Source organism: Eumetopias jubatus, unplaced genomic scaffold (genome assembly GCF_037043125.1).
Source record: "Eumetopias jubatus isolate StellerSeaLion01/CBP00866 unplaced genomic scaffold, mEumJub1_p1.0 scaffold_2, whole genome shotgun sequence".
Taxonomy (NCBI): Eukaryota; Metazoa; Chordata; class Mammalia; order Carnivora; family Otariidae; genus Eumetopias; species Eumetopias jubatus.
This window is the reverse complement of record NW_028274808.1, coordinates 14310588-14336667: the sequence shown is the minus strand read 5'-3', so window position 1 is coordinate 14336667 and position 26080 is coordinate 14310588. Positions and strand designations below refer to the sequence as shown.

At 39.6% G+C, this 26080-nt stretch overlaps 1 protein-coding gene across 12 annotated transcripts in view; it reads right to left on the bottom strand.

Moving 5' to 3' along the window:
• The window catches only part of TENM3 (teneurin transmembrane protein 3), a 447649-nt gene that overhangs the window by 123238 nt on the left and 298331 nt on the right, over nucleotides 1-26080 (bottom strand). For 11 of the 12 annotated variants that reach the window (XM_088020902.1, XM_088020899.1, XM_088020901.1 and 8 more), the window contains one exon: nucleotides 16580-16702. In XM_088020902.1, the coding sequence (XP_087877028.1) occupies nucleotides 16580-16702 (123 nt within the window). Of the gene's footprint in view, nucleotides 1-11885; nucleotides 11913-16579; nucleotides 16703-26080 lie in introns of all 12 variants that reach the window. The other variant, XM_088020906.1, reaches the window with a different exon arrangement.

The window sequence follows — 26080 nt, the reverse complement described above, 5'->3', positions numbered from 1 at the left end:
TAAAGAAGATATTAAATACCTGGTTCTAAACCTCATCTGTAAAACGGGGGTGATAATAATGCAATCACAGAACTATTGTAAGAATTACATAAGGCATTATATATAAAGCATTTGGCTGTCAGTATATACTGAGACGGTAACAGGTTTGTCATGGGAGTAATGGAAGATACAGCTAGAAAGGGAGAGTGAGATCAGCGTGTGGAAGGCCCTGAATGCCAGCTTAAAGAGTCTGGTCTCCAACACGAACAGACGTTTCTCCAAAGGCATCCAGATGGCCAACAGACACATGAAAAGATGCTCAACATCACGTGTCATCAGGGAAATGCAAATCAAAACTACAATGCCTCAAAGTTGTCAGACTGGCTAAAATCGACAATGCTAGAAACAACAGGTGTTGGCGAGGATGTGGAGAAGGTGCCCTTGTGCACTGTGGGTGGGAATGCAAACTGGCGTAGCCACTGTGGAAAACAGTATGGAGGTTCCTCAAAAAGTTAAAAATAAAACCATACTATGATCCAGTAATCCCACTACTATTTACCCAAGGAATACAAAAACAGTAATTCAAAGGGATACATGCACCCCTACAGTTCACTGCAACCAAGTCATGGAAGTGGTCCAAGTGTCCATTGACTGATGAATGGATAAAGAAGATGTGGTATATATACACAATGGAATTATTAATCAGCTATAAAAATAATGAAATCTTGCCATTTACAATGATGTGGATGGAGCTAGAGAGTATAATGCTAAGTGAAATGAGTCAATCAGAGAAAGACAAATACCGTATGATTTCACTCAAACGTGAAATTTAAGAAACAAAACAAATGAGTGGCGTGGAAAAAGAGAGAGAGGGAAACAAACCAAGAAACAGACTCTTAACTATAGAGAACAAACTGATGTTACCTGAGGGGAGGTGGGTGGGGGATGGGGGAAACAGGTGAAGGTAGTTAAGGGGGGCACTTGTGATGAGCACAGGGTGATGTACGGAAGTGATGATTCATTATACTGTACTCCTGAAACTCATATTACGCTGTATGTTAGACTTGAAATAAAAACTTAAAAAATCGATACCTGAAGTTGACTTAATATGGGTAAATTGTACTTCAGTGCCATAAAAACACTTTTCCTATGTTGTGTGGTGTACACATGCGTGGTGTGCGTGTGTGGGCACACGCATGCACATGTGTTTATGATCAGGAGAAACAGAATTCCAGATTACTAAAGAAAGTGTCTTGTGATCACAGATGAGTAGAGCAGATATCCAAGTTATGCCCACTGGGGTCTAGAATAATTCACAATAAATTCACGCTTATAGATAAATGTGAAGTTTGAGGGAGAGTATATTACTACTCATAAGTGCTGGGGATTGTCTTCTACCCGGCCTACCATAGCCTACAATGACCAAAGAACCTTTGGTTGCAAAGGAATTATAAGGTAAAGGAAGACCATCTGGCTAAAGGTGAGATGAAGTAATATTCAAGGACATTAAAGGCATATACAGTAGTCCCGTTTATTCCTGGTTTCACTTTCTGTTGTTTCAGTTACCTGCTGTCACCTGTGGTCTGAAGGCAGATGATCCTCCTTCTGACGTATCCTCAGAAGTTTAATAGGAGCCTCACACCACATCACAATGCCTACGTCGTTCACCTCACTTCATCTCTTCACAGAGCCATTTTACCCCACCCCGTATTACCACAGAAAGAAGGGTGAGTAAGGAGAGTAAGGTATTCTGAGAGAGAGAGACCACATTCGCGTAACTTTTATTTTACTGTATTGTCGTAACTGTTCTATTTTATGGTCAGTTATTGTTAACCTCTTATTGCACCTAATTTATAAGTTAAACTTTATCATGGGTATGTACGCATAGGAAAAAACACAGTACATAGAAAGCTTGGTAGGATCCGTGGTTTCAGGCACCCCCTGGGGGTCTTGGGACACATGCTCTTGCAGGTCAGGGGGTCTACCATAGTGAGAAGCTTGGAAGTGGAGGCACAAGACAGGATATAGTTGCTATAACCCAGGTGTGAGGCAGGAGGGGGCTGTACAAGAAAGCTTAACAAAAAGTCATTATTTCCAGTCCCACCCCCTCTTTTTCTCTTGATGTCCATAACCATGGCAGTGGTTAACGCATCAGCTACCGGGTCTGTTTTCCTTTAACTAATAATTTAGTAATATGATATGCTCTAGGGAATAAAAATTAAAAACTGAGTTATAGTAATCTTTGTAATTTTTTTATGTATCAGCTCATAGATTACAAACTACATCACTCACTGAAATATCCAATATTTATTTACGATAGTAATACATACTCATTCTAGCGAAATCAAAACATAGAGCTAAATACAAAGATAAAAAAATATAATCTGACCACCCAGGGATTATGTTAGTTTCCTCTCTAATCAGACAGCGTTCTTTATTCACAGAAAATTTTAAATACCCGAGGCCAAATTTTACTTTATATTTTGGATGTTTCTCTGCACTTAGCACCTACGTTTGTCATAAGTTAGCTTTTTTTTTAAGATTTTATTTATTTATTTGAGAGAGAGAGAGAGAGAGAGAGAGAGAAAGACAGCATGAGAGGGGAGAGAGTCACAGGAAGAAGCAGACTCCCCACTGAGCTGGGAGCCTGATGTGGGACTCGATCCCAGGACTCCGGGATCATGACCTGAGCTGAAGGCAGTCCCTTAACCAACTGAGCAACCCAGGTACCCCCCCCCTTTTTTTTTTGTTTTGGAGAGGGAGGAAGAAAGTGGGGAGAGAGAGAGAATCTTAAGCAGGCTCCACGCTCAGCGCAGAGGACATGGGACTTGATCTCACAAACCTGAGATCATGACCTGAGCTGAAATCAAGAGTCAGGTGCTCAACCGACTGAGCCACCCAGGCATCCCCATAAATTAGTTTTTAATGAAAAGATTCAAGAGGGTGGAAAGAGAAATGGAACTAACTTTACTGAAAGCCTATGATATGTCAGGTAGTTTCACCTATTTTATTTGTTTTTAATTTCAAAAAAACCTCCATGAGGTTGATATTATTTTGAGATGAAGAGACTAAGGCTCAGAGAAGTAAATTATTTGCACAAAGTGAGTGGTAGAGTCAAGATTCAAAATGAGGTCTGCTAAACTCCAAAACTATGTGTCTTACATAGTCATCAGTAAAATCTTCATTTTTTATTAAAAAATATTATTTTAAATTACTAAGTTTTGAGTTTGTCTAATTCATATAAAATCAGATGTGGTAAAACCCATCGAACCACACTAGAGAATCTGCTTGGCTTTCAATTTTAGGATATACAGTTATAGGTTTTTCTATAGTTATTTTTTTTTAAAGATTTTATTTGAGAGAGAGAGAACAAGTGCACTAATGAGCAGGGGGAGGGGAGGGTTAGAGGGAGAGGGAGAAGCAGGCCCCCCGCTGATCAGGGAGCCTGACACGGGGCTCGATCCCAGGACCCTGAGGTCACCACCCGAGCTGAAGGCAGAAGCTTAACTGACTGAGCCACCCAGGTGCCCCTATACTTATTTTTATTAGAAGAAATGATGAGTTCTTATGAAATAAAGACTGCCATGGATACCATAATGCGATATTCCTTGAGTAATAATTTATACTACATTCCTAACAGGTTTTTGTCTTTTGGTTGACTTCCACATGAAACTATTTTTAAAATACTGAATAAAGTAGTAGTCCTTTTCCCCGCGAAGATTGGTTCATATACGTGTCATATTTAAATATGAAAATGGCTCATATTTGGACTCATTCATCAAGTTCGTACATCACTAAGGTTATCATTATACTTTGTTGTTATTAATAAGTTCTATTGTTACTTTCCAAAGCTTATGTGATCTAATCTACTCAATGGTGTTGATCGTATGCAGTGCTGCTGTAAAGGGTTTTTAGCAGCTTTGATAGCATACTTGTGCTTTGAATGCTGATAAGCATAAAATGGTGCTCATCACAGAATTTTCTTTCCCCCAACCATCATCTTGGCCCAAGCATTAGCTTTGGAAATAGTACTCAAGTTGTGACTTGCAGGGTTTCAGTTTTGCTTTGTTCCTTTCTCTGTATACTGATTTCAAGGGGTTAAGATTTTTCTCACAGAAATGATATGTGTGTGTACCGTTGTGCCAATATGTGTATTTACTTAACCAGTTAGTCCCACAGCAATTAAACAGGTGGCTCTTTTTCACAAAGAAGTTTCTTCCATTTGTAAAACAAAAGAACCAAGGTTGGTTGGATGTGCTTGAATGGGGGCAATAGTAGTTGAGATAATTGTTTTCTTGTCTCCCTATAATGTAAAAGACTGACTAATCATAACACCATAGCATCTCAGAGTTCAAGTGCCATGGAGGGCATTTACTCCAGGAGTCTTTAAATAAGAGGACCCATAGACCTAGGTATCAAGACTATGTGAAGAATTCTTTTCCTCCCTCCCTCCCTCCCTCCCTCCCTTCCTTCCCTCCCTCCTTCCCTCCCTCCCTCCCTCCATACTTTTTTCCGGAAGATTTTCAATGAGGAAAGGAGTAGTCTGCTTTAAGGGAAGTAATTTCTAGAACCTCAATAATTTCCATATGTAGACTCTCTTTACAACAGAAGGGCATACCTCTCACATATTCAGAATCTTATGATGACATACTGTCTTGAGCATAAAGCTTCTAATGCGGGGCGCCTGGGCGGCTCAGTCGTTAAGCGTCTACCTTTGGCTCAGGTCATGATCTCAGGGTCCTGGTATGGAGCCCCGAATTGGGCTCCCTGCTCGGCGGGAAGCCTGCCTCTCCCTCTCCCACTCTCCCTGCTTGTGTTCCCTCTCTCGCTGTGTCTCTATCAAATAAATAAATAAAACCTTTAAAAAAAATAAAGCTTCTAATGTGCCAAAGGCAAAATTGAATGTATTTTTGTCAATGAAGCCTCCTTTATTTGAGACACCATAAAAAAAACCCAAGTCAGGGCTTCAGTGTTTTTCCCTGTCTTGCATGTATTTCTATCAAGGACAAAGTGTGGCATTAAGAACTGGAATATTGGGCGCCTGGGTGGCTCGGTTGGTTGGGCGACTGCCTTCGGCTCAGGTCATGATCCTGGAGTCCCGGGATCGAGTCCCACATCAGGCTCCCTGCTCAGCAGGGAGTCTGCTTCTCCCTCTGACCCTCTTCCCTCTCGTGCTCTCTATCTCTCATTCTCTCTCTCTCGAATAAATAAATAAAATCTTAAAAAAAAAAGAACCGGAATATTTAAGACTGTTGGTAGGTTTTGAAGTCTGATACATCAAGAGGGAGAGAGAACAAGTTTATCTGGTGACCTCATCATCCATCCCAACCTCTGGCAGAGAATGCTTTTCACTGGCAGAAAAGTTTCATGACTATGAAGACAACATCCATAAGGTAAGAAATATTAAAGGCAGTGATGCATCATTTGATCCAACTGCCAAACTCATGACAAGGACCTGTGCTCTGTCTCTCTACTATCACCTTAGAGTAGGAATTCAGAACTGTGATGATTGTGACAAAATGTATTATTACTTTTTTTGAACTGAAGAAGTAAGTCAGAGTTTTTCTGACAGAAAGTTTCATTTTAATGAGTCCTAGCTCTGCCAGTAAATTATATAGTATTTCCCATAAAGTAAATGAGGCAATTTGAGGTACTTAAAGCATATGCTACAACAAAAGCATTCAAAAGATATTATAATAACAAAGGTGAATTAAAATGAACAGAAGCTGGGGCGCCTGGATGGCTCAGTTGGTTAAGCATCTGCCTTCTGCTCAGGTCATGATCTCCTTGCTCAGCGGGGAGCCTGCTTCTCCCTCTCCCTCTGCTGCTCACCCTGCTTGTGCTCTCTCTCTCTCTCTCTGCCAAAAAGTGAATAAAATCTTAAAAAAAATAAAATAAAATGAACAGAACTCCCATTTTCCATGTCATTCTGTGTATACCAGATTAAACAAAGCCACTAAATAAAAGAGTAACAGGCACAATTGCTAGTGTTTTGCTAAGCCTTGGGAATGCTTTTTGTGGGTATACTTCACAGAAGCTGAGAAATGGGTGGATTTGGAAGACTGGGTAACAAATATTTTTGAAAGCAGGTATTTGTCAGTTCTGTTCTTTCCATATGACTGACAAAGAAATGTGATGGAGCCAACAGCTTGTAGACCACTAAACACACCTTTTAGAAATAGATCACAACGTGATTCTTGACATATGACTAATAAGGATTTCAAATAGTCGAATGGCATCACTCTAAAAAAATCCTTTCCTTCCCATCTGCTTATTTTGTAGCAAGATTTCTTATATTTATATTTATAAAAAAAAGAAGTACAGGAATAAAATTGATACTGAATCATCTTCCTTTGCTTTTGTAATAAATAATATCCATCCATGACTACATGAACTATTTGGAAAAGTCCCCATTCATCTCATTCAGAGAGGTACCTGTTTGCTTTTTATATTTAATAGTTACAAAAACAGTTCACATAGTTATATAATAATTAGGTTGATTTTAGTCAAATGTGTATAACTAATAATTATAAGCACAATTCCATACAAAAGAAAACAGGTTTTTAAAATATTTATGAGTCTTATGGTTGCAGGAAATACGTTTTAATTTAAATGTGTATTCCTATTTTGTCTTAAGGCACAAGAACTAAATAGTTTGAAGATCATGTATCTAGTCTAGCTTTTCCTCTGAAATAGGACTCTCACTTTAAAGTGCCCATCCACTTCTATTTGCTTCCGATTGTTACACCACTTCGAATGAATTTATTTTGGGGCGTGTGGGTGGCTCAGTCAGTTAAGCACCTGCCTTCAGCTCAGGTCATGATCCCAGGGTCCTGGGATCGAGCCCCATGTCAGGTTCCCCGCTCGGCGGACAGCCTGCTTCTCCTTCTCCCTCTCCCCCCCCACCCCCGATCATGCTCTCTCTCTAATAAATAAAATCTTAAAAAAAAGAATTTATTTTGAATTAAAGCCTTACGACGTGTCTTTTCTAAAAGGCAGATGCAGACCTGACCTCTCATTATAATCAGTGATGTAGTGGGACATGGCTGACTTTACTTAAATCCACTGAGCCAGCAGCTTAGGTTAGTGTAACATTCTTGCTGAAGCTTCCAGTGTGAATGTCAGGGGACCGTAGTTGTGTGAAGGTGCTTTGTCTTTCTAAATTCTGCACTACTGCTTTTCAAGTCCTGGCTCTTCTCTCATTTGGCCAAGTCAAGTGTGGTCATTCCTGTTAGCGTTTTCAAATGCTCCTTATTGGTTGGCACCACACCTGGAAGTCAGTGAGCCACTGACACAGTTTGATAAACTTGTAAATACTCGAGCAACCTTTTGGTCTGAAGCTCATCCGTCCTCCCAGATAGAAGCCTGGACACAGATGTCTTTCATCATGTCCTGAATTCCAGAACACTTTGGCTTCAGAGGAAATAAAAGGAGGGACAGTTCTGGTGCTCTCTATCCTCCCTCACCGAGATCACTTCATACTTAAGCCCCCGGAGCCTGAACTTGGGAATGATCATAGGAAATGGGAAGGTTGTTTGTAGGCTTTACTAAGAGAGAAAGGAGGAAAAATGGAGGAAAAAATAGACAGGACAGCAGAGCGCCCTATAGGTATTCTAAACTCAAAGCGTGTAGGTTAGGAATCAAACCAATTAAAGCCTTCACAGTAAGAGTGAGGTGTACCATGTCTTCAAACACAATAGGGTATCATCTTGAAGATTTTTTTCCAACGCGTCCTGTTGCGTCTGATTGTGGGAACCACTAGCAGTCTTTTTACTTACTAACTGTGAACTTCCCTTTCATCAGTAAGTATGTGTCCCAACAGTCTCAGTGTCTTAAAACACGGTTGTCAGAGTGCGAACACATAAAGAGACCACATCCCCAAAGCTATTGTTACTCCTCTCCCTCTTAGGTGATCCCCTGTTTATAGGAAAATGGTTCAAGAAATTTTTTCAGTAACACTGGCATTTTTCAGATACTGCATTAACCATGCGTTGACCTTTGAGATATTGTATAAATAATAATTTACCCAACCCTAGATGTTATAAGGACAAAATGGAACACTTAAATCATACTGGTAATTAGGAGGTTTGGTATCTGTCTGAAAATTATTTTGTGACATCAGAAAAAACAGAGAGAGCAAAATACTATTTTGCCATTCCATATCATGAATCTGCTGCCTGCACATAATGTGAGTAAACAAGCCCATAATTATTAAAGACATCCAACTGTAGAAGTCTAACGCAATTGTTGAGGAGGGTGAATGATGATATCATCTGAAGCTCCACGGAGGCACTAATAATTAAGATGTCAGGAAGCAAGGGTAGGCATTTACAATCAATAGCCCACCCTCCACTTCTATGACTTAACCTTGGATTCACACCCTGACTTTGAGATCTCTGAGAGAACGTATCTTTTTTTTTTTTTTTTTAAGATTTTTATTTATTTATTTGACAGAGAAAGAGACAGCGAGAGAGGGAACACAAGCAGGGGGAGTGGGAGAGGGAGAAGCAGGCTTCCCGCCGAGCAGGGAGCCCAATTGCGGGGCTTGATGCCAGGACCCTGGGATCATGACCCGAGCAGAAGACAGACGCCCAACGACTGAGCCACCCAGGTGCCCCAGAACATATCTTTTTATAAACAACCACATGCCATAACTTAACATTGTGGACACAGAGTGTGACATCACAAGCGAAGTGAAATAAAACATAACTACCTTGCAAACATAGTTTAATGAACAAAATCAATACAGCACCTAAGTAAGGAACTATTGCACATGGCAACACAAAGTGTATAAACAATATAATATTGAATAAAACGCAAGGCACCTGCAGCTCTGATAGCCCATTTCTTCAAATCATAGTCAATCTTTAACTTCTATAAAATTTGATTCTCTGAAATTGTCCAGTATTTGAGGATATTCATACATGATGAACAATAATATAAAGTTTAAAAGCATTGGAATTATTTTGTTTAAACAGGATGAATCATATATATATGTAGTTTTTAAATTCGTACTCAAACAAAAGGAGTTGAAAAATTTTCTGTTCCTAACTAATTGATGTAAAACATTATATTAGTTTCAGAAGTACAATAAAATGACCTGACATTTGTACACAATGTGAAGTAATCACCATAGGGAGTCTTGTTATTTTTTCACATTAACAATTATGTAATTAATATAATTACAACTTTTTTCTTGTGATGAGAACTTCTAAGATCTACTCTCTTAGTGAGGGAAACAAACCATAAGAGACTCTTAATGATAGAGGATAGAGAACAAACTGAAGGTTGATGGAGGGAGGTGGGTGGCGGACGGGCTAGATGGGGGATGGGCATTAGGGAGGGCACTGTGATGAGCACCGGGTGTTGTATGTAAATGATGAATCACTGAATTGTACTCCAGAAACCAATATTGCACTCTATGTTCACTAACTAAAATTAAGAAAAAAAAGATCTACTCTCTTAGCAACTTTCAAAAATCCAATACATTATTATTAACTATGATCACCATGCTATACATTATACCCCATAACTTATTTATTTATTTTATAACTGGAAGTGTGTACAAAAGCAGTGGTTGGTTTTTTTTGCTTTTTTTTTTTTTTTTTTTGATTGGAGAAGTAATTTGCCAGAGTTACACTAGCCAAAATTTATGGCTTTTTGTCTTATATGATCCCAAACTATTCTATGCTAAATTTTGGCATTTGTCTTATTGTTCCTTTCAAATAAAGTAGTATTGAAATATCCTGCCACAGGGCGCCTGGGTGGCTCAGATGGTTAAGCGTCTGCCTTCGGCTCAGGTCATGATCCCGGGGTCCTGGGATCGAGTCCCGCATTGGGCTCCCTGCTCCTTGGGAGCCTGCTTCTCCCTCTGCTTCTCTCTCTCTCTCCTCCTCTGTCTCTCATGAATAAATAACTAAAATCTTAAAAAAAAAAAAGAAATATCCTGCCACAGTACCCTCTATTTTTCCCTACTAGGTATGCATTTGCCAACTCATTGTAATTGCCTGCTTGATTTCTATCTTGCCTAGCAATTCACATGCTCTGAGAACAACTGTGATTATCTTTTATTTTTTTTCACTGCTATACTCTCAAAGCCTTGCTCTGTGCCATGGCATGTAATATATGCTCAATAAATAACTGTACAATACTATGCATTCAAAGGAATATTAAGGGTAAGATTCCTTTCATAAAATCCAAATAACTAATAATAAGGATTTCCATCACTACTATTTTTTTTCCAGATTTTATTTACTTGACAGAGAAAGACACAGCGAGAGAGGGAACACAAGCAGGGGGAGTGGGAGAGGGAGAAGCAGGCTTCCCGCCGAGCAGGGAGCCCGAGGTGGGACTCCATCCCAGGACCCTGGGATCATGACCTGAGCTGAAGGCAGATGCTAAACGACTGAGCCACCCAGGCGCCCCTCCATCATTACTTTAGAGAATAATCTTGATGCTGATTTAAAATGTATCTTCTTAAAAATTTAGCTACAAATTACAAGTGCATGATCTGGAACTCTGTTAAAAAGAGTGAACTAATAATTTTTGTCATGTATCAAATACCTGTCATGTTCCAATCACTGCCTGGCAGCCTACATGCATGATTTGATTTAAACCTCAGTACTACTGCGTGGAGAAACAGGAGGTTAGGGAAGGTCATTTATGTAAAGCCACCCAGTAAGTGACAGCGTTTCAATACTTAACCAAATCTACCAAGATTTGCTCTGTGTACACTTTGCAAGGCACAGTGTTGGGCTCTTTATATACTTTATAGCATTTAGTTGTACTGTTTTCACCTATTCACTTGACAAACACTAATTGAGCACCTTTTACATGTCTATCACTGGGCTGAGGACTTGGGACAAAGCAGTGGAAAACAGATATGATCTGTGCTTCATACTCTAGCAACGAAGACATACATTAAGTAGGAATAATGATAGCCACTTACCATTTTTCAAGCATTTATTACATACTACACACTGTTTCAAGTATTTCCATTGAATCCTTAAGACTGTTCTAATGATGAGAAAACTTAAGGCCAAAGAAGCTATATATATATATATATACCTTGTCCCAAGTAACAGAGCCATTAATGATCAGAACTAGGATGTGAAGCCAGGTGGGTTGGCTTAAAAGCCTATACTCTATCTGCCTCCTATACTGTTTCTATATTAGAGTATGGTGTGATGAACAGACAGATTGTGGAGAGCCCTGTAAATCATTTAAAGGCATCTGACGGAGTCTAGGTCACTGGAGCGGTTCAGGCGGGGTCCTGATATCTCAAATGTGTGTTTGAAGACTCTGTGAGCAAGACTAGAGACAAAACAGCCCAGACAGAAGGTGGCTTCTATAATCCAGGTGAGAGATGATGGATCCAAGAGATACTGTGGGGTTAGAACTGACAGGACTAGAGAACTTATTGAACCTGGAGGTGAGAGAGTAGGAGGAGCCAGACATGACTCCTGAACTTCTGGCCCAGGTAAGTAGGTGAATGACGATGCCATTTCTTGACCCAAAAGCCCCAAAGGAGAGGCAAATTTGGAAAGAGAGAGATGATATGGCGACTGTGTTTTCCAAAAGATGGCTACCACAATATCCTCCATCGCACATGCTCTCATGAAATGAATCCCTGCCATTTCCCCATGCAAGACAGGGTTTAATTCTCCTTCCCACGAATCTGGGCTGATCTTACTGACTTTCTTGACCAACAGGATGTAATGGAAGTGACATCCTCAAGTGTCCAATATTGTAGGAGCTGAGAAGGCTTGTAACTTCTGTGTGGGTCTCTTGGAATGCTCCCTCTTGGGACACTTCTCTTCAGAACCAGCTGCTATGCTCTGAGAATTCCAAGCCCCATGGAATGCTCTGGTCAGCAGCCACAGCTGAGTTCTAGCCAACACCCGCACCAAGTGCCAGCCATGAGAGTGAGCCACCTTGGACTTCCAGCTCAGTGGAGCTTTCAAACAGCCCCAGCTGACATCTGAAAGCAACTGCACGAAAACACCCAAGCACAATCACCAGAATTTCCCAGTCAATCTACAGAATCAGGAGAGGTGATATCAACTGTTCTCTTAAGCCACTGAATCTGGATGTGGCTTATTATGCAGTAACAGAGAACTAAAGTAGTCAATGGGTTCAGTTTTAGACCTGTGAAGTTTGAGGAGCTTGGAAGACACCCAGGTGGAGAAGTTCCAAAGGGCCTTGGATAGGTTTTGCATAGGGATGTCTGGAGCTCAAAGAGAGAAATATCTACACCTCACATATTGATTTGGGAGTAGGTAAAATGTACCATAGCACACAGCATACAGAATGTGACCGAAGCCTGGAGAGCTGTTAAGAGAACCCAGAGGAATCATATTCCAAAAAAGAGCAGAGTCCTGAGTAACGGCAATGTTGAGGGATCAGACAGAGAAAGATGAGTCAACTCAACAAACTGAGAAGTCACTGCCAAAGAGTCAGGAAGAGAGCCAAGGTGAATGCGGTATCACAGAAGCTAAGAGAAAAGAGCATTTCATTTAGGAGGGATAGGTTAACAATTATATGCTACCAAGAACTCCAGTATGATAAAGATGGAAGCGTATTCACAGATGCTACCAACATAGCAACTGATAACCCAAGAAGACATCGGTTTCAATGCACTGTGGTAGAGAACAGCTATGAGAAAGCAGTATATAGAAAGCGAAGAAATGAATATAGCGAATACAGATGCTCTGCTCATGAAGGCTGGATGTGAAGGGAGAAGGGACAAATAGGGTAGAGCTGTGGGAGAAGGGAGAGTCAAGGGGTTTTTGGCTTTTTTTTTTAAGACATTGAGAGGCCTCCATAGGTTCACGTGTTGACGGAAGGTGTCCACAGTGGGCAAATTTGGAAGATATGGAACAGGATCAAGAGTGCTCATGGAAAGATTAGCCTTGAATACAGGGCAAAGAGTGGAAGTACAGACCCAGACATGCAGAGGAATGAGGATTTTGATTTTAAGAAATTAAGAGAACCTTCCTGGGGAGGTTTCTATCTGTGGTTGAAGAGAAGGGCCCATCTGTTGAGAGAGCGGGGATTCTGAGGGCAGTAGGAAGATGTGGAACAATGTGGAAGAGAGTTTGTAAGGGAACAAAAGTAGGGCGGCCAGACTGTTGGGGTCAGTGAGCCAGGAGATGGGTATTATGATTCCCTCTTTACACATGAGGAAATTGAGGCTCCGAGAGGTTAAGTAACTTGCTCAAGGTTACAAAGTAAATAAATGAAGGAGCTAGGATCTGAATATAGGCCTGTGTCATTCTTTCCAGTACATTAGGCTAAATGAATTCCTTGGTCCCAGGGAATAATTTTAATTTCTGGAAAGAGACTGGTATTGGAAGTTGAAAAGGCCTCATTCTCACCTCTACATTCACACTGTCCACTTCCATCAGTTTTGCCTGAGACCCCACACTTCTGATATCTCATCTTTAAAAGTGGCAGTCAAAGATGGCCTTGTGGAATATAACAGAAATTCTTCTTTTATATACTAAATACCACGTAGAAGCTTCCATTCAAATGGGCTTACAAGCTAGCTTGGAGTTTCCTGACGCCTTAACAGCATGAGTGTTCCTTAGAACACTATTTATAAAATAAGAATGAAATAGGACTGCATAAACAAAAGTACTGTATTTAGAAGCCGTGACTCAATTGTCTCATTATGTTTAGCACAGTTAATTCTCCTAATGAGCTTTGTTCTGAATTCTAAGGCTCTCTTAAGGGTGGTGATCTCGAATTTCTAAAGAGATGATGTGATAGGCTTCTCTGGATAAAGCTGAGGTTGTGGACGATGGTGTCTGGACAGTGCAGGATCATCACAGGGGTTTAAAAGCTGTGATTTTCAGGTACCTCCTCTGTCTTGTAAATATAGTCCCCTCCTGCCCCCCTGAACCCCGTGACTGCAAGTATTTAAGAGATACATACCAAGAATCTTTACTTGGAAAAACGGAAATAGGAATTCCTTATAATTTAGGGGTTTTTTTGGGGGGGGGTGCTATCCGAGAAATAATAAAGAGGACAAGTGACTACTAATTAGGTCCCACTTTGTGGACAAGGTCTGAGCCCAGAGACAGCCTTCCTTTCCGTAAGGAGGAATGACTATGAATCCCCAGTCCAGCTGACAGCTGGAGGATCAGTTTTTCTCCAGAGTTCCTAACTCATCCTGGGGCATCTGGTGGCTGTTCCTTACGTGGGGGGCTTCTTTACAAGGCTAGAAGATAGGTTCTTTGCTTCCGTGTATATACAGTCCGACAGGCTCATGTGAGTCAACTGTCCGCAGTGCATTCTATGATCACGTGGGGGAACTCCAGTCTCTCCTAGAGGAGGGGACTTTCAGAGCAGTGTTACTGAAACTGTGGACCACCATCCTTTGTAAACCGTGAAATTTTGTGTCAACCAGCACTTGTATAAATGGGAAATGCAGCAGAGTGAGAAAACCAGGGTGCATGTCACAAAACGAGGAGAAGCACTATTTTGGGAAACGTATTTCAGATGGGTATGTGCATGGGTCTGTGGATTTTGACATAATGTGGATTTCTTACTGTAGTCATAGAGAAGAGTTTAAAACTCTATTAACTCCACAGAATTTCTGAAGCCGTATGTACATGATGGGTTTTTTTTTTTTTTTTTAAGATTTTATTTATTTGACAGAGAGAGAGAAAGAGAGTACAAGCAGGGGGAGCCGCAGAGGGAGAGGGAGAGCAGGCTCTCCACCGAGCAGGGAGCCCGATGCGGGGCTCGATCCAGGACCCCGGGATCATGACCTGAGCCGAAGGCAGACGCTTAACCGACTGAGCCACCCAGGCGCCCCCATGATGTTCTTTCAAATGATCCCAGGCAGTTCATTCCAGGGTTGTCCTGAAATCTTCTTCTAGGATCTGAACCATGAAAGCACCCTGACCAAGGTTACAAAGTAAACAGGTGAAGAAGCTAAGGATTTGAACATGGTTTATGGGAGCTGAGGAATGCTGCCGATTCAAGCAGAGAAGGTACTCCCCGGCAGAATACCAGGAACCAGCATGAGGCTGGGGGAGCATCTCTCAATCCGTAGCTCTCTTAGTATTATGCTGCTTAAGTATTGTGAAACTGATTAGCTGCGCTCTATTTCCATCTTAACCATGATAAAAGGTTAGGATGTTGTAAAACTAAACATATCTACAATAAGCCTTTCTCTTTTTAGTCTAATTTCTTGAGTCTAAAAAAAGTTCCCTCCACGTGTGGTTAGTATGTGCCATCAGGCTCTTTTCATAGAAACCATCCGCTTTAAGAGACAGGCTACATTTTAATCTACAGAAACCCAAAATAAACACTCTTAAGCGGTTCATCTGTTATCAGTGTATAAAACATTAAACAATTGTTTACTTAATTGCAATTTCCCCCACCTACAGTTTTCATTACTAATACGTTACCACTTATAGTTTCTTGGAACATGTGGAGCTTTATATCAAAAGGCTCCATACAGGTGTGGGGCAAAGGGTATTTATTATTACCATGAAAATCTAACATCTTATAAAATTCCTCAGTCTCCCTAAGAAGGAAGAGAAATGCCATAAATTATTGTTGTTAAAATAAAACAGAAGATGAGAAAACAGAGAACAGAAAAATGATAAAGGCATTAGTCATAGTGAATGGGGACATGTCAAATGGCAGCATATATATATATATATATATATAAAAACATAAATATATTTATGTTATCTATAAATACACAATAGCTTCTTTTTAGTCTTGCAAAGAAACTAGCCACATGAGGACGGACATAATTGATGCCAAAGCAGAATACAAATACATGAGATAAGAAGAAACAAAGGGGGAAGAAAAGCTTGGGAAATGCTTAAAGGCAGACAATATATTTATGTGACAAAAAAAGGTATCTTGATCCGGTTGCTTTGAGATACAAAATATTATGACATTTTGCAAAAAGTCAGAGATTGCCAAGGGTCAAAATACACACACACATCAAAATAATGGACAAGTACATATAATATAAATATACACAGGTAGATATACATTTTCCTGGGTGTTTATATGGAAAAATGAAAGGAAGCATTCTCAAGCTTCTTAAATTGTTTTTAATTCAGAACCAAATGATCTGAAAGTCTGTTAGCCCAAAGTGCAAACTTTTGAAGGTTTACAGAAAGGACAAGCAGAGGAAAGGTCAATAAATTATAATCCTTTAATGTGTCTTGTATTTGAAAGCTTTTAAAACAAAATTCATATAGTATTCCAACTCCACATGCTAGTTGAATGAAAAAAGCTTAATACACCCAAGATATAATATATGAGATGATGTACTGAAGTACAGCCTATTTACAGACTAAAAATAAGACAAAATACACACTTGCAGAGGGAAAGCCGGAAAAGCCTAGCCATCAAATCAGAAGGCAGAAAATCGTATTATTCCTATAATAAAAATGTGAACTTCCAATCTTTCAAGTAAATGAATAAAAACCCCTCATTAAAAGATGACATCTGTATTTCAAAATCTTTTCCCTCTCCCAGATATAGCTGGATGTGACATGGATAAAAATAAATTTATGGAAAAGAGATGTTAAAAGAAACACACAAGACACATAATTCTTTCTCTTACCATTGTCGCCAGAAGGTAATGATACAGTGTTTGTTGGCATAGTATCAGAATTCACTTTTCCATTCTCAAATGTGTCATTTTCAGTCTGCTGTAACTGCCAGTTGAGGCCAAAGAGATGCATTGCTGGGAGCAAAGAATACAAGTTGTTTAAAGCTCTGCTGTTTTTAAGCAGTATAGCAAATGGTAAACATGTTTATAACAAGATTCACATGTAAAGTGAAAATTTCCATGTTCTGAAATGCCAAAGATAATTGCACATAAAAATTAGAAAGGAAACCGTTCCTCAAACAAATGCAGCTTAGGTAGCAATGCTGTGCAATATAGGTACCAGGAGGCTCTTAGGAATGAATGATTATTTGCTCTGCTCTGAGTTCCACTGCCCTCTGTCATTTAGGTAAGTGGTCGAATGCTCTGTAGCAGCATCCGCCAAACCTGCTTGAGCTCAGGCCACTTGCACACGTGGAATACTTAGTTGCAACATCTGTAGATTCTCAAGAAACATGATGCTGTTCACTTGGACTAAGGTAAAAAGTAACAATTGGTCTCCCAGATAAATTTGCTGGCATATGAAATGATCAGAATGGATTTATATGCACAAAATATAGTAATATTTGAATATTCTAGATTTAAGATGTGTTTATGACATTCAATTCATCAACGGCACAGATGAAGCAACATGCTGTGTCAGGTTAATTTCATGTAGAGTTTCTGATGTGGGTATGATAATCTTACAAATTTATAAAAATTTTGTAAACGGATTTACTAATTTTCTTTATTTGAAATATTTAGAAAATAGACAACTATAAGACTTTATACATTTACAAATGTAATATACTTAAAATTTTTTATATTATTTTTCTTAATTTATTTGAAATACTTACAAGAATAATCCCTGTGATATTGACCACTAACGCTCAACTAAACTTTCATTTGTGTTCCACAGAATACAGTTTCAGAATTAATCCCTAAGGAGGCTAAATAACCCTAGGGAAACCCAGGGATGATCATATTACCGTATCACGAAAGATTTTTTTGGACATTGTTTGACATTTCACCATATATATATATGGAATTTACCAGAGAGGTGAAGAAAGACATAGTGTTTAAGAAGTATTGTTAGAAATAGTGTGATGACTACCACTGTCAAAAGGCAAGCCCTTATTAAATATGTAATATATGTAGTAACACAATTAAATTGGCAGTGTAAAGAGCAGGGGCTTTAGGTGGCGTTAGATTTTGGTCTAATCTTCAATTTAGAATTTAACCTTGGACAAATGATGGAATATTATTAACATTCGTTTTACTTAAAAAGTGAGGTTGGTTAAACCTACCTTACTTAATTGATGTGAAATTTCTAGACAGGATAGGTCTATGGGGGTATATCATGGACAGCTGGTACATAGCAGGACCGTTCTTAGTACATAGGGATTTCATTTATTTATTGACTCTAGATGACTGAACTATTTTTTTAAAGATTTTTTTTTTTTATTTATGAGAGACAGAGAGAGAGAGAGGCAGAGGGAGAAGTAGGTTCCCCATGGAGCAGGGAGCCCAACGCGGGGCTAGATCCCAGGGCCCTGGGATCACAACCTGAGCTGAAGGCAGACGCTTAACCGACTGAGCCACCCGGGTGCCCCTAGATTACTGAACTCTTTGAAGTCACCTGACCAGACCACGCTGCCTCTCAATAAATAGTTCCTTCTGTCTGTAAGGCTCTTCATCCACTGTAAAATACCCATTCATCGCTCAGATGGTAGACACCAACTTTGTGGGGTAGCCTTCCCTGACTGGGTCAAGCATCTCTCCCAAGACTGCTTTCATTCACTTTTGTACCTCATTTACCTTATCTGGTGCCCAATACCTAGTAGTCTTAATAAGTGTCTGTAGGTAAATGAAATCGACGTTCTGATGTTTGCAAATCTAAGAAAACACTGTTGTGGATAAAAATATAGTAATTGAAGGGAACAGTAAATAAATATAAAACAAATAAGTAAATGGCCAAGAATAGAGTGTGATCTTATTAATAAATAATGACTATATTAGCATAATGGTATATGAAAAGCAGTTGAGTGAAAGTCCACTAGTACTTTATATAATTAAAGTTTTAAAAAAAAGATTCAATAGTTTGCGGGTATTCTACACGTTTTACATTCTTTTGTTAACCACTCCTGATATAAAATTATGCTATAATAAGAAACACAGCGAACACATACAAACATAGTTACATCTACTCTGTATATTTTTAACAAATGTATATACTCCCCTTCTTAAATTATAATCTGGCAGCAATTCCTTTCAAGCTCTGGTTTTTTTAAGGATTGAGATATAGGTTATAGAATCCTTGAATTCACAAATTGTCAACTTGTAAGGAGGTATAACTTCATATGTCATTTTGCATTAAATTACATAGTGTTTGAGTAGCAAAATGTCAGGAGCTTTCTAAACATTTATCACTTCATACATTTTTTTCAAGGTTTTAGGTATTTCAGCAATTTTTGAATAAAATAATGGGAACTTGTTCTGCATACAGTAAAAGCTTTGACAGACATACTTTGGCATAGTGATGATAAATATTCCAAAAGGGTCAAAGTTTCTAACAAAATAATTTATCATCATTGTGAGCTTTTATGTAACATAAAAAGTCTTCCTGAATGATAGATTTGCTTATATTATTGGTTTTAATAGACTTTGAAGAAGAGAGATAATCCACGGGATCCTGCACAGATGTCAAATGTGAGAAAGTAATGCTATGTTTCTGTTTGGAAAGCTATTTATTTATTTTTTTTGCCAGATGGGCAATAGCTTTATTATATATTTTCTTCTTAGAGTAAATCTCAATAAAATGAAATCCCAGTCTATTTAAGATGCTGTATAATGAGAACCATATCAAATAATATTATATCTTGTTTAACACTGCATTGAAAACAGAGACCAACAAGTTGTTTGGTCTTGGGATATTATGTACTTTGAAAATCTTGGCGTTCGGTATTTAGCAATGCTCTTGACACTCATTATGTGTAACTTGAGATTTTTCTACAAATACGGGGTGTTAGTAAAACTGACTCCAAAAATGAGAGAGGGGGAGACCAAGGGAGGCAGCAAACTCGTAAAAGTAAAAAAATGCTACAGTAATTTCTGAGCACTTGCACAATAGTGCTGTATGGGAAGGTCTTGGCAGACAAATAAGGGAAAATCAGTGAAATAAAATACATATGTAAATACAGCAGGATGAGCCCAATTCTTCAATACCCGAGTTGGAAAGCAAGATTTGAACCCACGGGAGGGCCTGTGGCACCACTACTCGTGAATAGTGAAAATCGATCCTTGGTGTACCCAGAGTGTCAAGGAGTGGCTGGGAGCTCTGTGCCCCTTCGGGGTCCCTCACCCCTCTGGGCACATAGTTTAGGTGAGGAGTTATCGGCCGGCAGCAATGTTGTTCTTGTGTTGGTGTTAGGACATCACGATGCAGTATTTCTTTTTTAAGAGAAAACATTCATTAAGCACTTATTATATATCAAATGTTGTGCTAGTGTTTCACCTGCTTTATCTCATTTAATCTTCATGGAGACTCCAATGAATACTTACTGCTATTACTTTTTTTTCATTTTAAATCGGAGAAAATTGAGGCTTTTGGGGAGCTTAAGGTTTCAAGCAGGCAAACAGTAGACCTTGCCCTTTAACCCAGACCTTCTGATCACAAAGGGCTTAGCCCAATACACCTGTCTGTTCTCCCAGGGGGCCGAGGAATGTGAAAATCTGTACCGAAGGAAGTGAAATGTACCTTCAGTGAGGGCCACAGGATAGATAAGGTTTTTCTACTAGATCTAGAAAACGGAAGGCAGAGATACTATTTGGTGGCAGAGGATGGGCAAAGATTCCTCTAAGTAACATTTGTGTAATGCAGGCATGGTTCTTCTGTACAAGAACTTTTCCACTCCACTCTTTTGTAGAAGAAAATTTTATAGTAATATGATAAGGATGAAAATTCACGACAGGCTACTTTGGTTAATTCTAAGAGTATTTTTTTTTTAAGATTTTATTTATTTATTTGAGAGAGAGAGTGAGGGAGCGAGAGAGCGAGCGCAAGCTGGAGGAAAAGCAGAAGGAGAGGGACAAGCAGACTGCACTGAGCATGGAGCTCGACGCGGGGCTTGATCTCACGACCCTGAGATCATGACCTGAGCCGAAACCAAGAGTTGGAGGCACAACCTACTGAGCCACCCAGGCGCCCCTCTAAGACTCTTTAAAACAATTAAAAAATTACATGTGAACCCTATACGTGTGTATTTTAAAGTTATAGAAAGCATTCATGTAGACTTAATCTTAAAAAAATTAGTTTCTGATATCATGTTTCATAGTTTCACACGGTTATTTCTATGTATCTCTGGGTGATTTTAATGAGGGGTGGGGGCTGGATTCATATCTAAAATGTTATCCAAGGAAGAGGGGAATTTGTGAATGACCGCAGTAACATTGTATGTCTGCTCAAGTGGGTTCTTTACCTTTGAAAATAGCTTGATGTCTATTAACTTGTTTTTTTTTTTTAAAGATTTATTTATCTTAGAGAGAGAGAGAGCACGAGTGGAAGGGGGAGAGGGAGAGAGAATCTCAAGCACACACTACTCCTAGTGCAGAGGCTGGCGTGAGGCCCTATCTCGGGACCTTGAGATCAGGACCTGAGCCGAAACCAAGAGTCGGACGCTTAACCGACTGAGCCACCCGGGTGCCCCGATGTCTATTATCTTCTAATAACGAATGAATGGTGCACGGCAGCGGTCATCATTCCTGTTGTACGAGTGAAACACAGGAAGAGAGCAGGTTAGTGACTGACCCAACGCCTTTTTTAAAAAAAAAGGTAGTGTATAAAGAGGACTCATGATACCAGATCTCTTGACCCAATGTCAGGATTCCTTTTCCTATACTGAGCTGTTGTCCTTTTTAATCTCAACTGTTTTGAATCTAAAATTTAAGGAATTAAAAAAAATCTTAACACAAATTGTTGATTTATTTCTTTTTCAACAGCAGCACATATAATCAGAGGTTGTCCATTTGTTGAAATGGGCTTCTGAATACAAGATGTTGACTCACTGAAAATGGCTGCATTTCGCAAAATCATTTGTAAGTTGCTTGTTTGGAATTCGCATGTATTTTCTTTACATTAAAAATCTTAGAAATGATGGTTCAGTCCCCAGTTGGTCTACAAAAGTCTGTCTCTATATCCAACAGAAATATGTATCTACATAGCACCAAAAAGCATGAACAAGAATGCTCTCAGAAGCATTATTTGTAATAACCTCAAACTGGAAACCCAGATGTCTGCCAGCAGTAAAAAGGATAAACGAATTATAGTGTTTATCATATATCATACCATATCATTGGAGTCAACCAAGGAACTCTATAGACCAAAGTAAATGAACAAGGCATTGCCAGGTGCAATGGCATGGGTACATCTCAGAAACACAGTGCTGAGCAAGAGACCCCATTCACAAAAAAAGATGAATATTGTATAAGGCAATGTGCATAAAGTTCAAAAGCAGGTAAAATTAACTGGTAGGAACAGAAGTAATTACCAGAGTAATTACCTCTAGGGAGGGGGGCTAGGTAATGACCGGGAGAGGCCATAGGGGACTTCTGAATGCTGGTAATATTTTTATTTTTCCATCTGGGAAGTGGGTCCACTGGTGTGTTCACTTACGATCTGTACACTTTTCTAAATTAAAATTTTATTTAAAAGTAGTCCATCTAACACATAGCATAACTAAAGGATGTGTATTTTCACCTTCCCTACACCCTACCTGCAGGTGCTCGTCTCTAAAAGGTTCCCAGGTGTTCCCTAGGAAAGATATCCAGTGTAGAATGGCAAGTGACTTCATCAGATAGGAGCTAGAGGGGAGAGTGAGGAAAGGCTTGCTCAGTGGAAATCTCGGGGGTTAGACGGGAAGCAATCTGATTAAACAAATTCATGTATTGGGTTAATGACTGTCAGCTCATGGCCTTCCCAGACTGATTTGTAGTGCTAAAACACTATGACTGGTCTTGGTGAGGTTGTGGAGAAACTGCAAGCCTTGTGCACTGTTGATGAGATTGTAAAGTGGTTCATCTGCTATGGAAAACACTATAGTGGTTCCTCAAAATAAATACATACATACATACATACATACATACATACATACATACATACAAACAACTGGAACTACTATATGACCCAGATGCCACTTCTGGTTATACACGCCAAAGAACTGAAAGCAGGGTCTCTCGAAGAGAAATTTGCACATCCATGTTCAAAGCAGCACTATTTGTAACAGTCAAGAGGCAAAAGCAACCCAAAGGTCCATCTACAGAAGCATGGATAAAGAATATATACACACAATGGAATATTCCTCAGTCTTAAAAAGGAAGGGAGCCTTGTCACAGGCTGTAACATGGATGAACCCTGAGGACATGATGTTAAGTGAAATAAGCCAGTTGCCAAAAGATATAAATACGGTTTTTTTTGTTTTTTGTTTTAAAAGATTTTATTTATTTATTTGAGAGAGAGAATGAGATAGAGAGAGCATGAGAGGGGGAAGGGTCCGAGGGAGAAGCAGACTCCCTGCTGAGCAGGGAGCCCGATGTGGGACTCGATCCCGGGACTCCAGGATCATGACCTGAGCCGAAGGCAGTCGCTTAACCAAGTGAGCCACCCAGGCACCCGATAAATACGGTTTTGATTCCACTTATATGGGGTATCTAAAGTAGTTCAAATTCATAGAGGCAGAAAGAATGGTGGTTACCAGGGGGTCAGGGTAAGGGGAAATTGGGAGTTGTTGTTTAAAAAGTGTAGAGTTTCAGTTTTGTAAGATGGAAAGTTCTGGAGATCTGTTGCATAACCGTGTGAATATATCACAGGGCCCATGAACTGGCCAGATTTGCTTGTCCACCATTTAAATCATGCCCTTAATTTCCCTGCTTCTGCGCCTTTGCTCCTAACATTCCTGGCCTCTGGGATACCGCCCCCAAGTTCTACTGGATGACATCTCACCAATACCTCGAAGTCCAGTTGACATGACATTTGTTCACGAGGCCTTCCTGGAATGAATAACTACCCTGCCCTACCATAGCATTTGGTAGTATTTTACCTAAAACATCCCATTCTTTGAATAAATTTTTTACTTTCTGCAGTTGTGAGGAGCGAGGAGTTGTAAGAGAAACAGAAATGGATCTTTGTGGTGAGGGGGTAAAACAGGCACATCGGGGGGAAAAAGAGAGAGGACTTTGGGAAGAAAGAGAAGAAATGATAGAATTTTAGCTATGAAAAAATAAGACAGGCTTAATATATAATTCAGCTTTTTCAATACTTTGCTGAAAGTTGATCTTAGAGGCCTGAATCTCTGTAACTGCACTGGTTCCTGAGAAACAGGGGGTGACTAACAGGGCCCCTGAGACTGTTAACAGTCACAAGAAGCCTTGCGGGCACCTCGTCTAATTCCTCCCTTTTTCTGGGGGCAAGAGAACATAGATTTCCAAGATGATTCCCAGTCAGAATGCTTTTATTTATTTTTAAAAAATATTTTATTTATTTATTGGCCAGAACGAGAGAGAGAGAGCAGGAACAGGGGGAGTGGCAGGCAGAGGGAGAAGCAGCGTCCCCGCTGAGCAAGGAGCCCGACGTGGGACTCGATCCCAGGACCCTGGGATCACGACCTGAGCTGAAGGCAGCCGCTTCACCAACTGAGCCACCCAGGCGTCCCAGAACCCTTTTAAGTTAGTTGTAATATATCTAACATTTGTCATCTATAAACTTAATGAGCATACTTTTAATACTGTCACCCACGTTGATGATAAAAATTATCATGATATCAACTCTAGAAATAACACACATGGATGTGAAGCCATCTGTCATTATCGCAAACTATGTAACTAACCGCCAAATGGTCTACTTTATAGACTATAGCTTTCTAGGTTGTCTCATGGTATTCTTGGATTCAACCAATCTGAAGATGTTTACAATGAAATATTACTTATATAATTAAAAAAATTCATTCCAAAGCCTCCTAGTTTTTTTCTGTGGGCTTTCCCAGTTAATGTTGAGCAAAAAAGCCTCACTAACTGAGATAATTTTGAGACAAGATGGTAGTGAAATTCTATGAAGACATTTTCTTTCCAACTCAAAGACCATTCCAGTGAAAGAAATTACAGCATACATTGCTTTTACCTTTCCAGGCTGATGGAGATGAAAGGAATCCATGATATTCTAGGATTCCACTTCTTCCCCATAGGGAAAAAAAAAAGGGCATACCATTGTTTTTAACCAATGTATGTTGGTTTGATACTTAAAAGCCAGCATGTGGTATACTTGAAACCAAAATGTATAATTAAAGAAAATTATATACCACCAAGTAGCAAGGTCAGTGCCATTTTTAGTTCTGTGTTGAGGGAAAAGGTGCCAAATTTTGATCTTGTCTCTGGGGACCATGGCACTGACGTTGCTATATCACAGCTACTATTATTTCTGCTGGCATGCCTGTGTTCTTAGATACTGCCAAATACGGATGGGAAGGAGGGGTGGTGACAGCTGGCGACAGGGTCCAGCAATCTGCCAGAACCTTGGAGTAAATTACAGGGGATGTTGTGAAGCGAAGACAGAAGCAAGCACCCTAGCCATCGGAAACCCGAGTGCAGCTTTTGTCACCAGAACCCTGAAGAGTAACACTCTGAGGTTTTGGCAACCTGGAACGCAGTTCTTAGCAGGCCTGCCATTATTGGCTAAATGCTGTTTACTATTACAAGATCAAGCAAACATTCTCACAAAGACAAAAAAAAAAAAACAAAAAACTGAGATCATATGAGAACCAGAATGTGGTAAGAAAAAATGGACTTAAAAAATATCATCCTGAAAATGTCTGCAATGTAGTTTTGTGTCTGCCTCCAAAACCCTGAGAGTTCATCATGGAGGCAAGCGAAGGTCTAAAGTTTTCCCCATCTTGTAATTCACCTCACATCCACCATGGTACATTTTCCCCAAAATAATCTCCCTGAGAAAGATTCATTAGGAAGATGTTATCAGAAGTTGCAGGAAAAGAAAATCAGAATCTGACCTTTTCTAGCTAAAAGCGCAGTTTTCAACATGGATTGCCTGTGGAGTCTTGTGGAGCCTTTGTTGATATTAAAAGAGAACTGGGTCCCAGTCTCCATTCTGGCTCGAACTAGCTGTGGGACCTTGGCAAGTCACGGGGCTTCTCTGAGGCTTAGATCTCCCGTTTATATAAATCTCCAAAGAGCTTGCACAAAATGATCTCTAAGGTCTTTTCCAGATTTAAATTCTTTGATAGGTCAGTATGTTTTCAAATATAAATATTAGGTTACATCACTGAGTAGAGGCAAAGACATCTGGCATCAATAAGATACCAACATATTAGAATACCAATGCTTTTGTTCCTTTTTTTAAAATTTGAAAATAAAATAAAATTGCATGGGGTCAAACCACCACTTCACGCATACAATTCCTTTGGTATCTTGGGT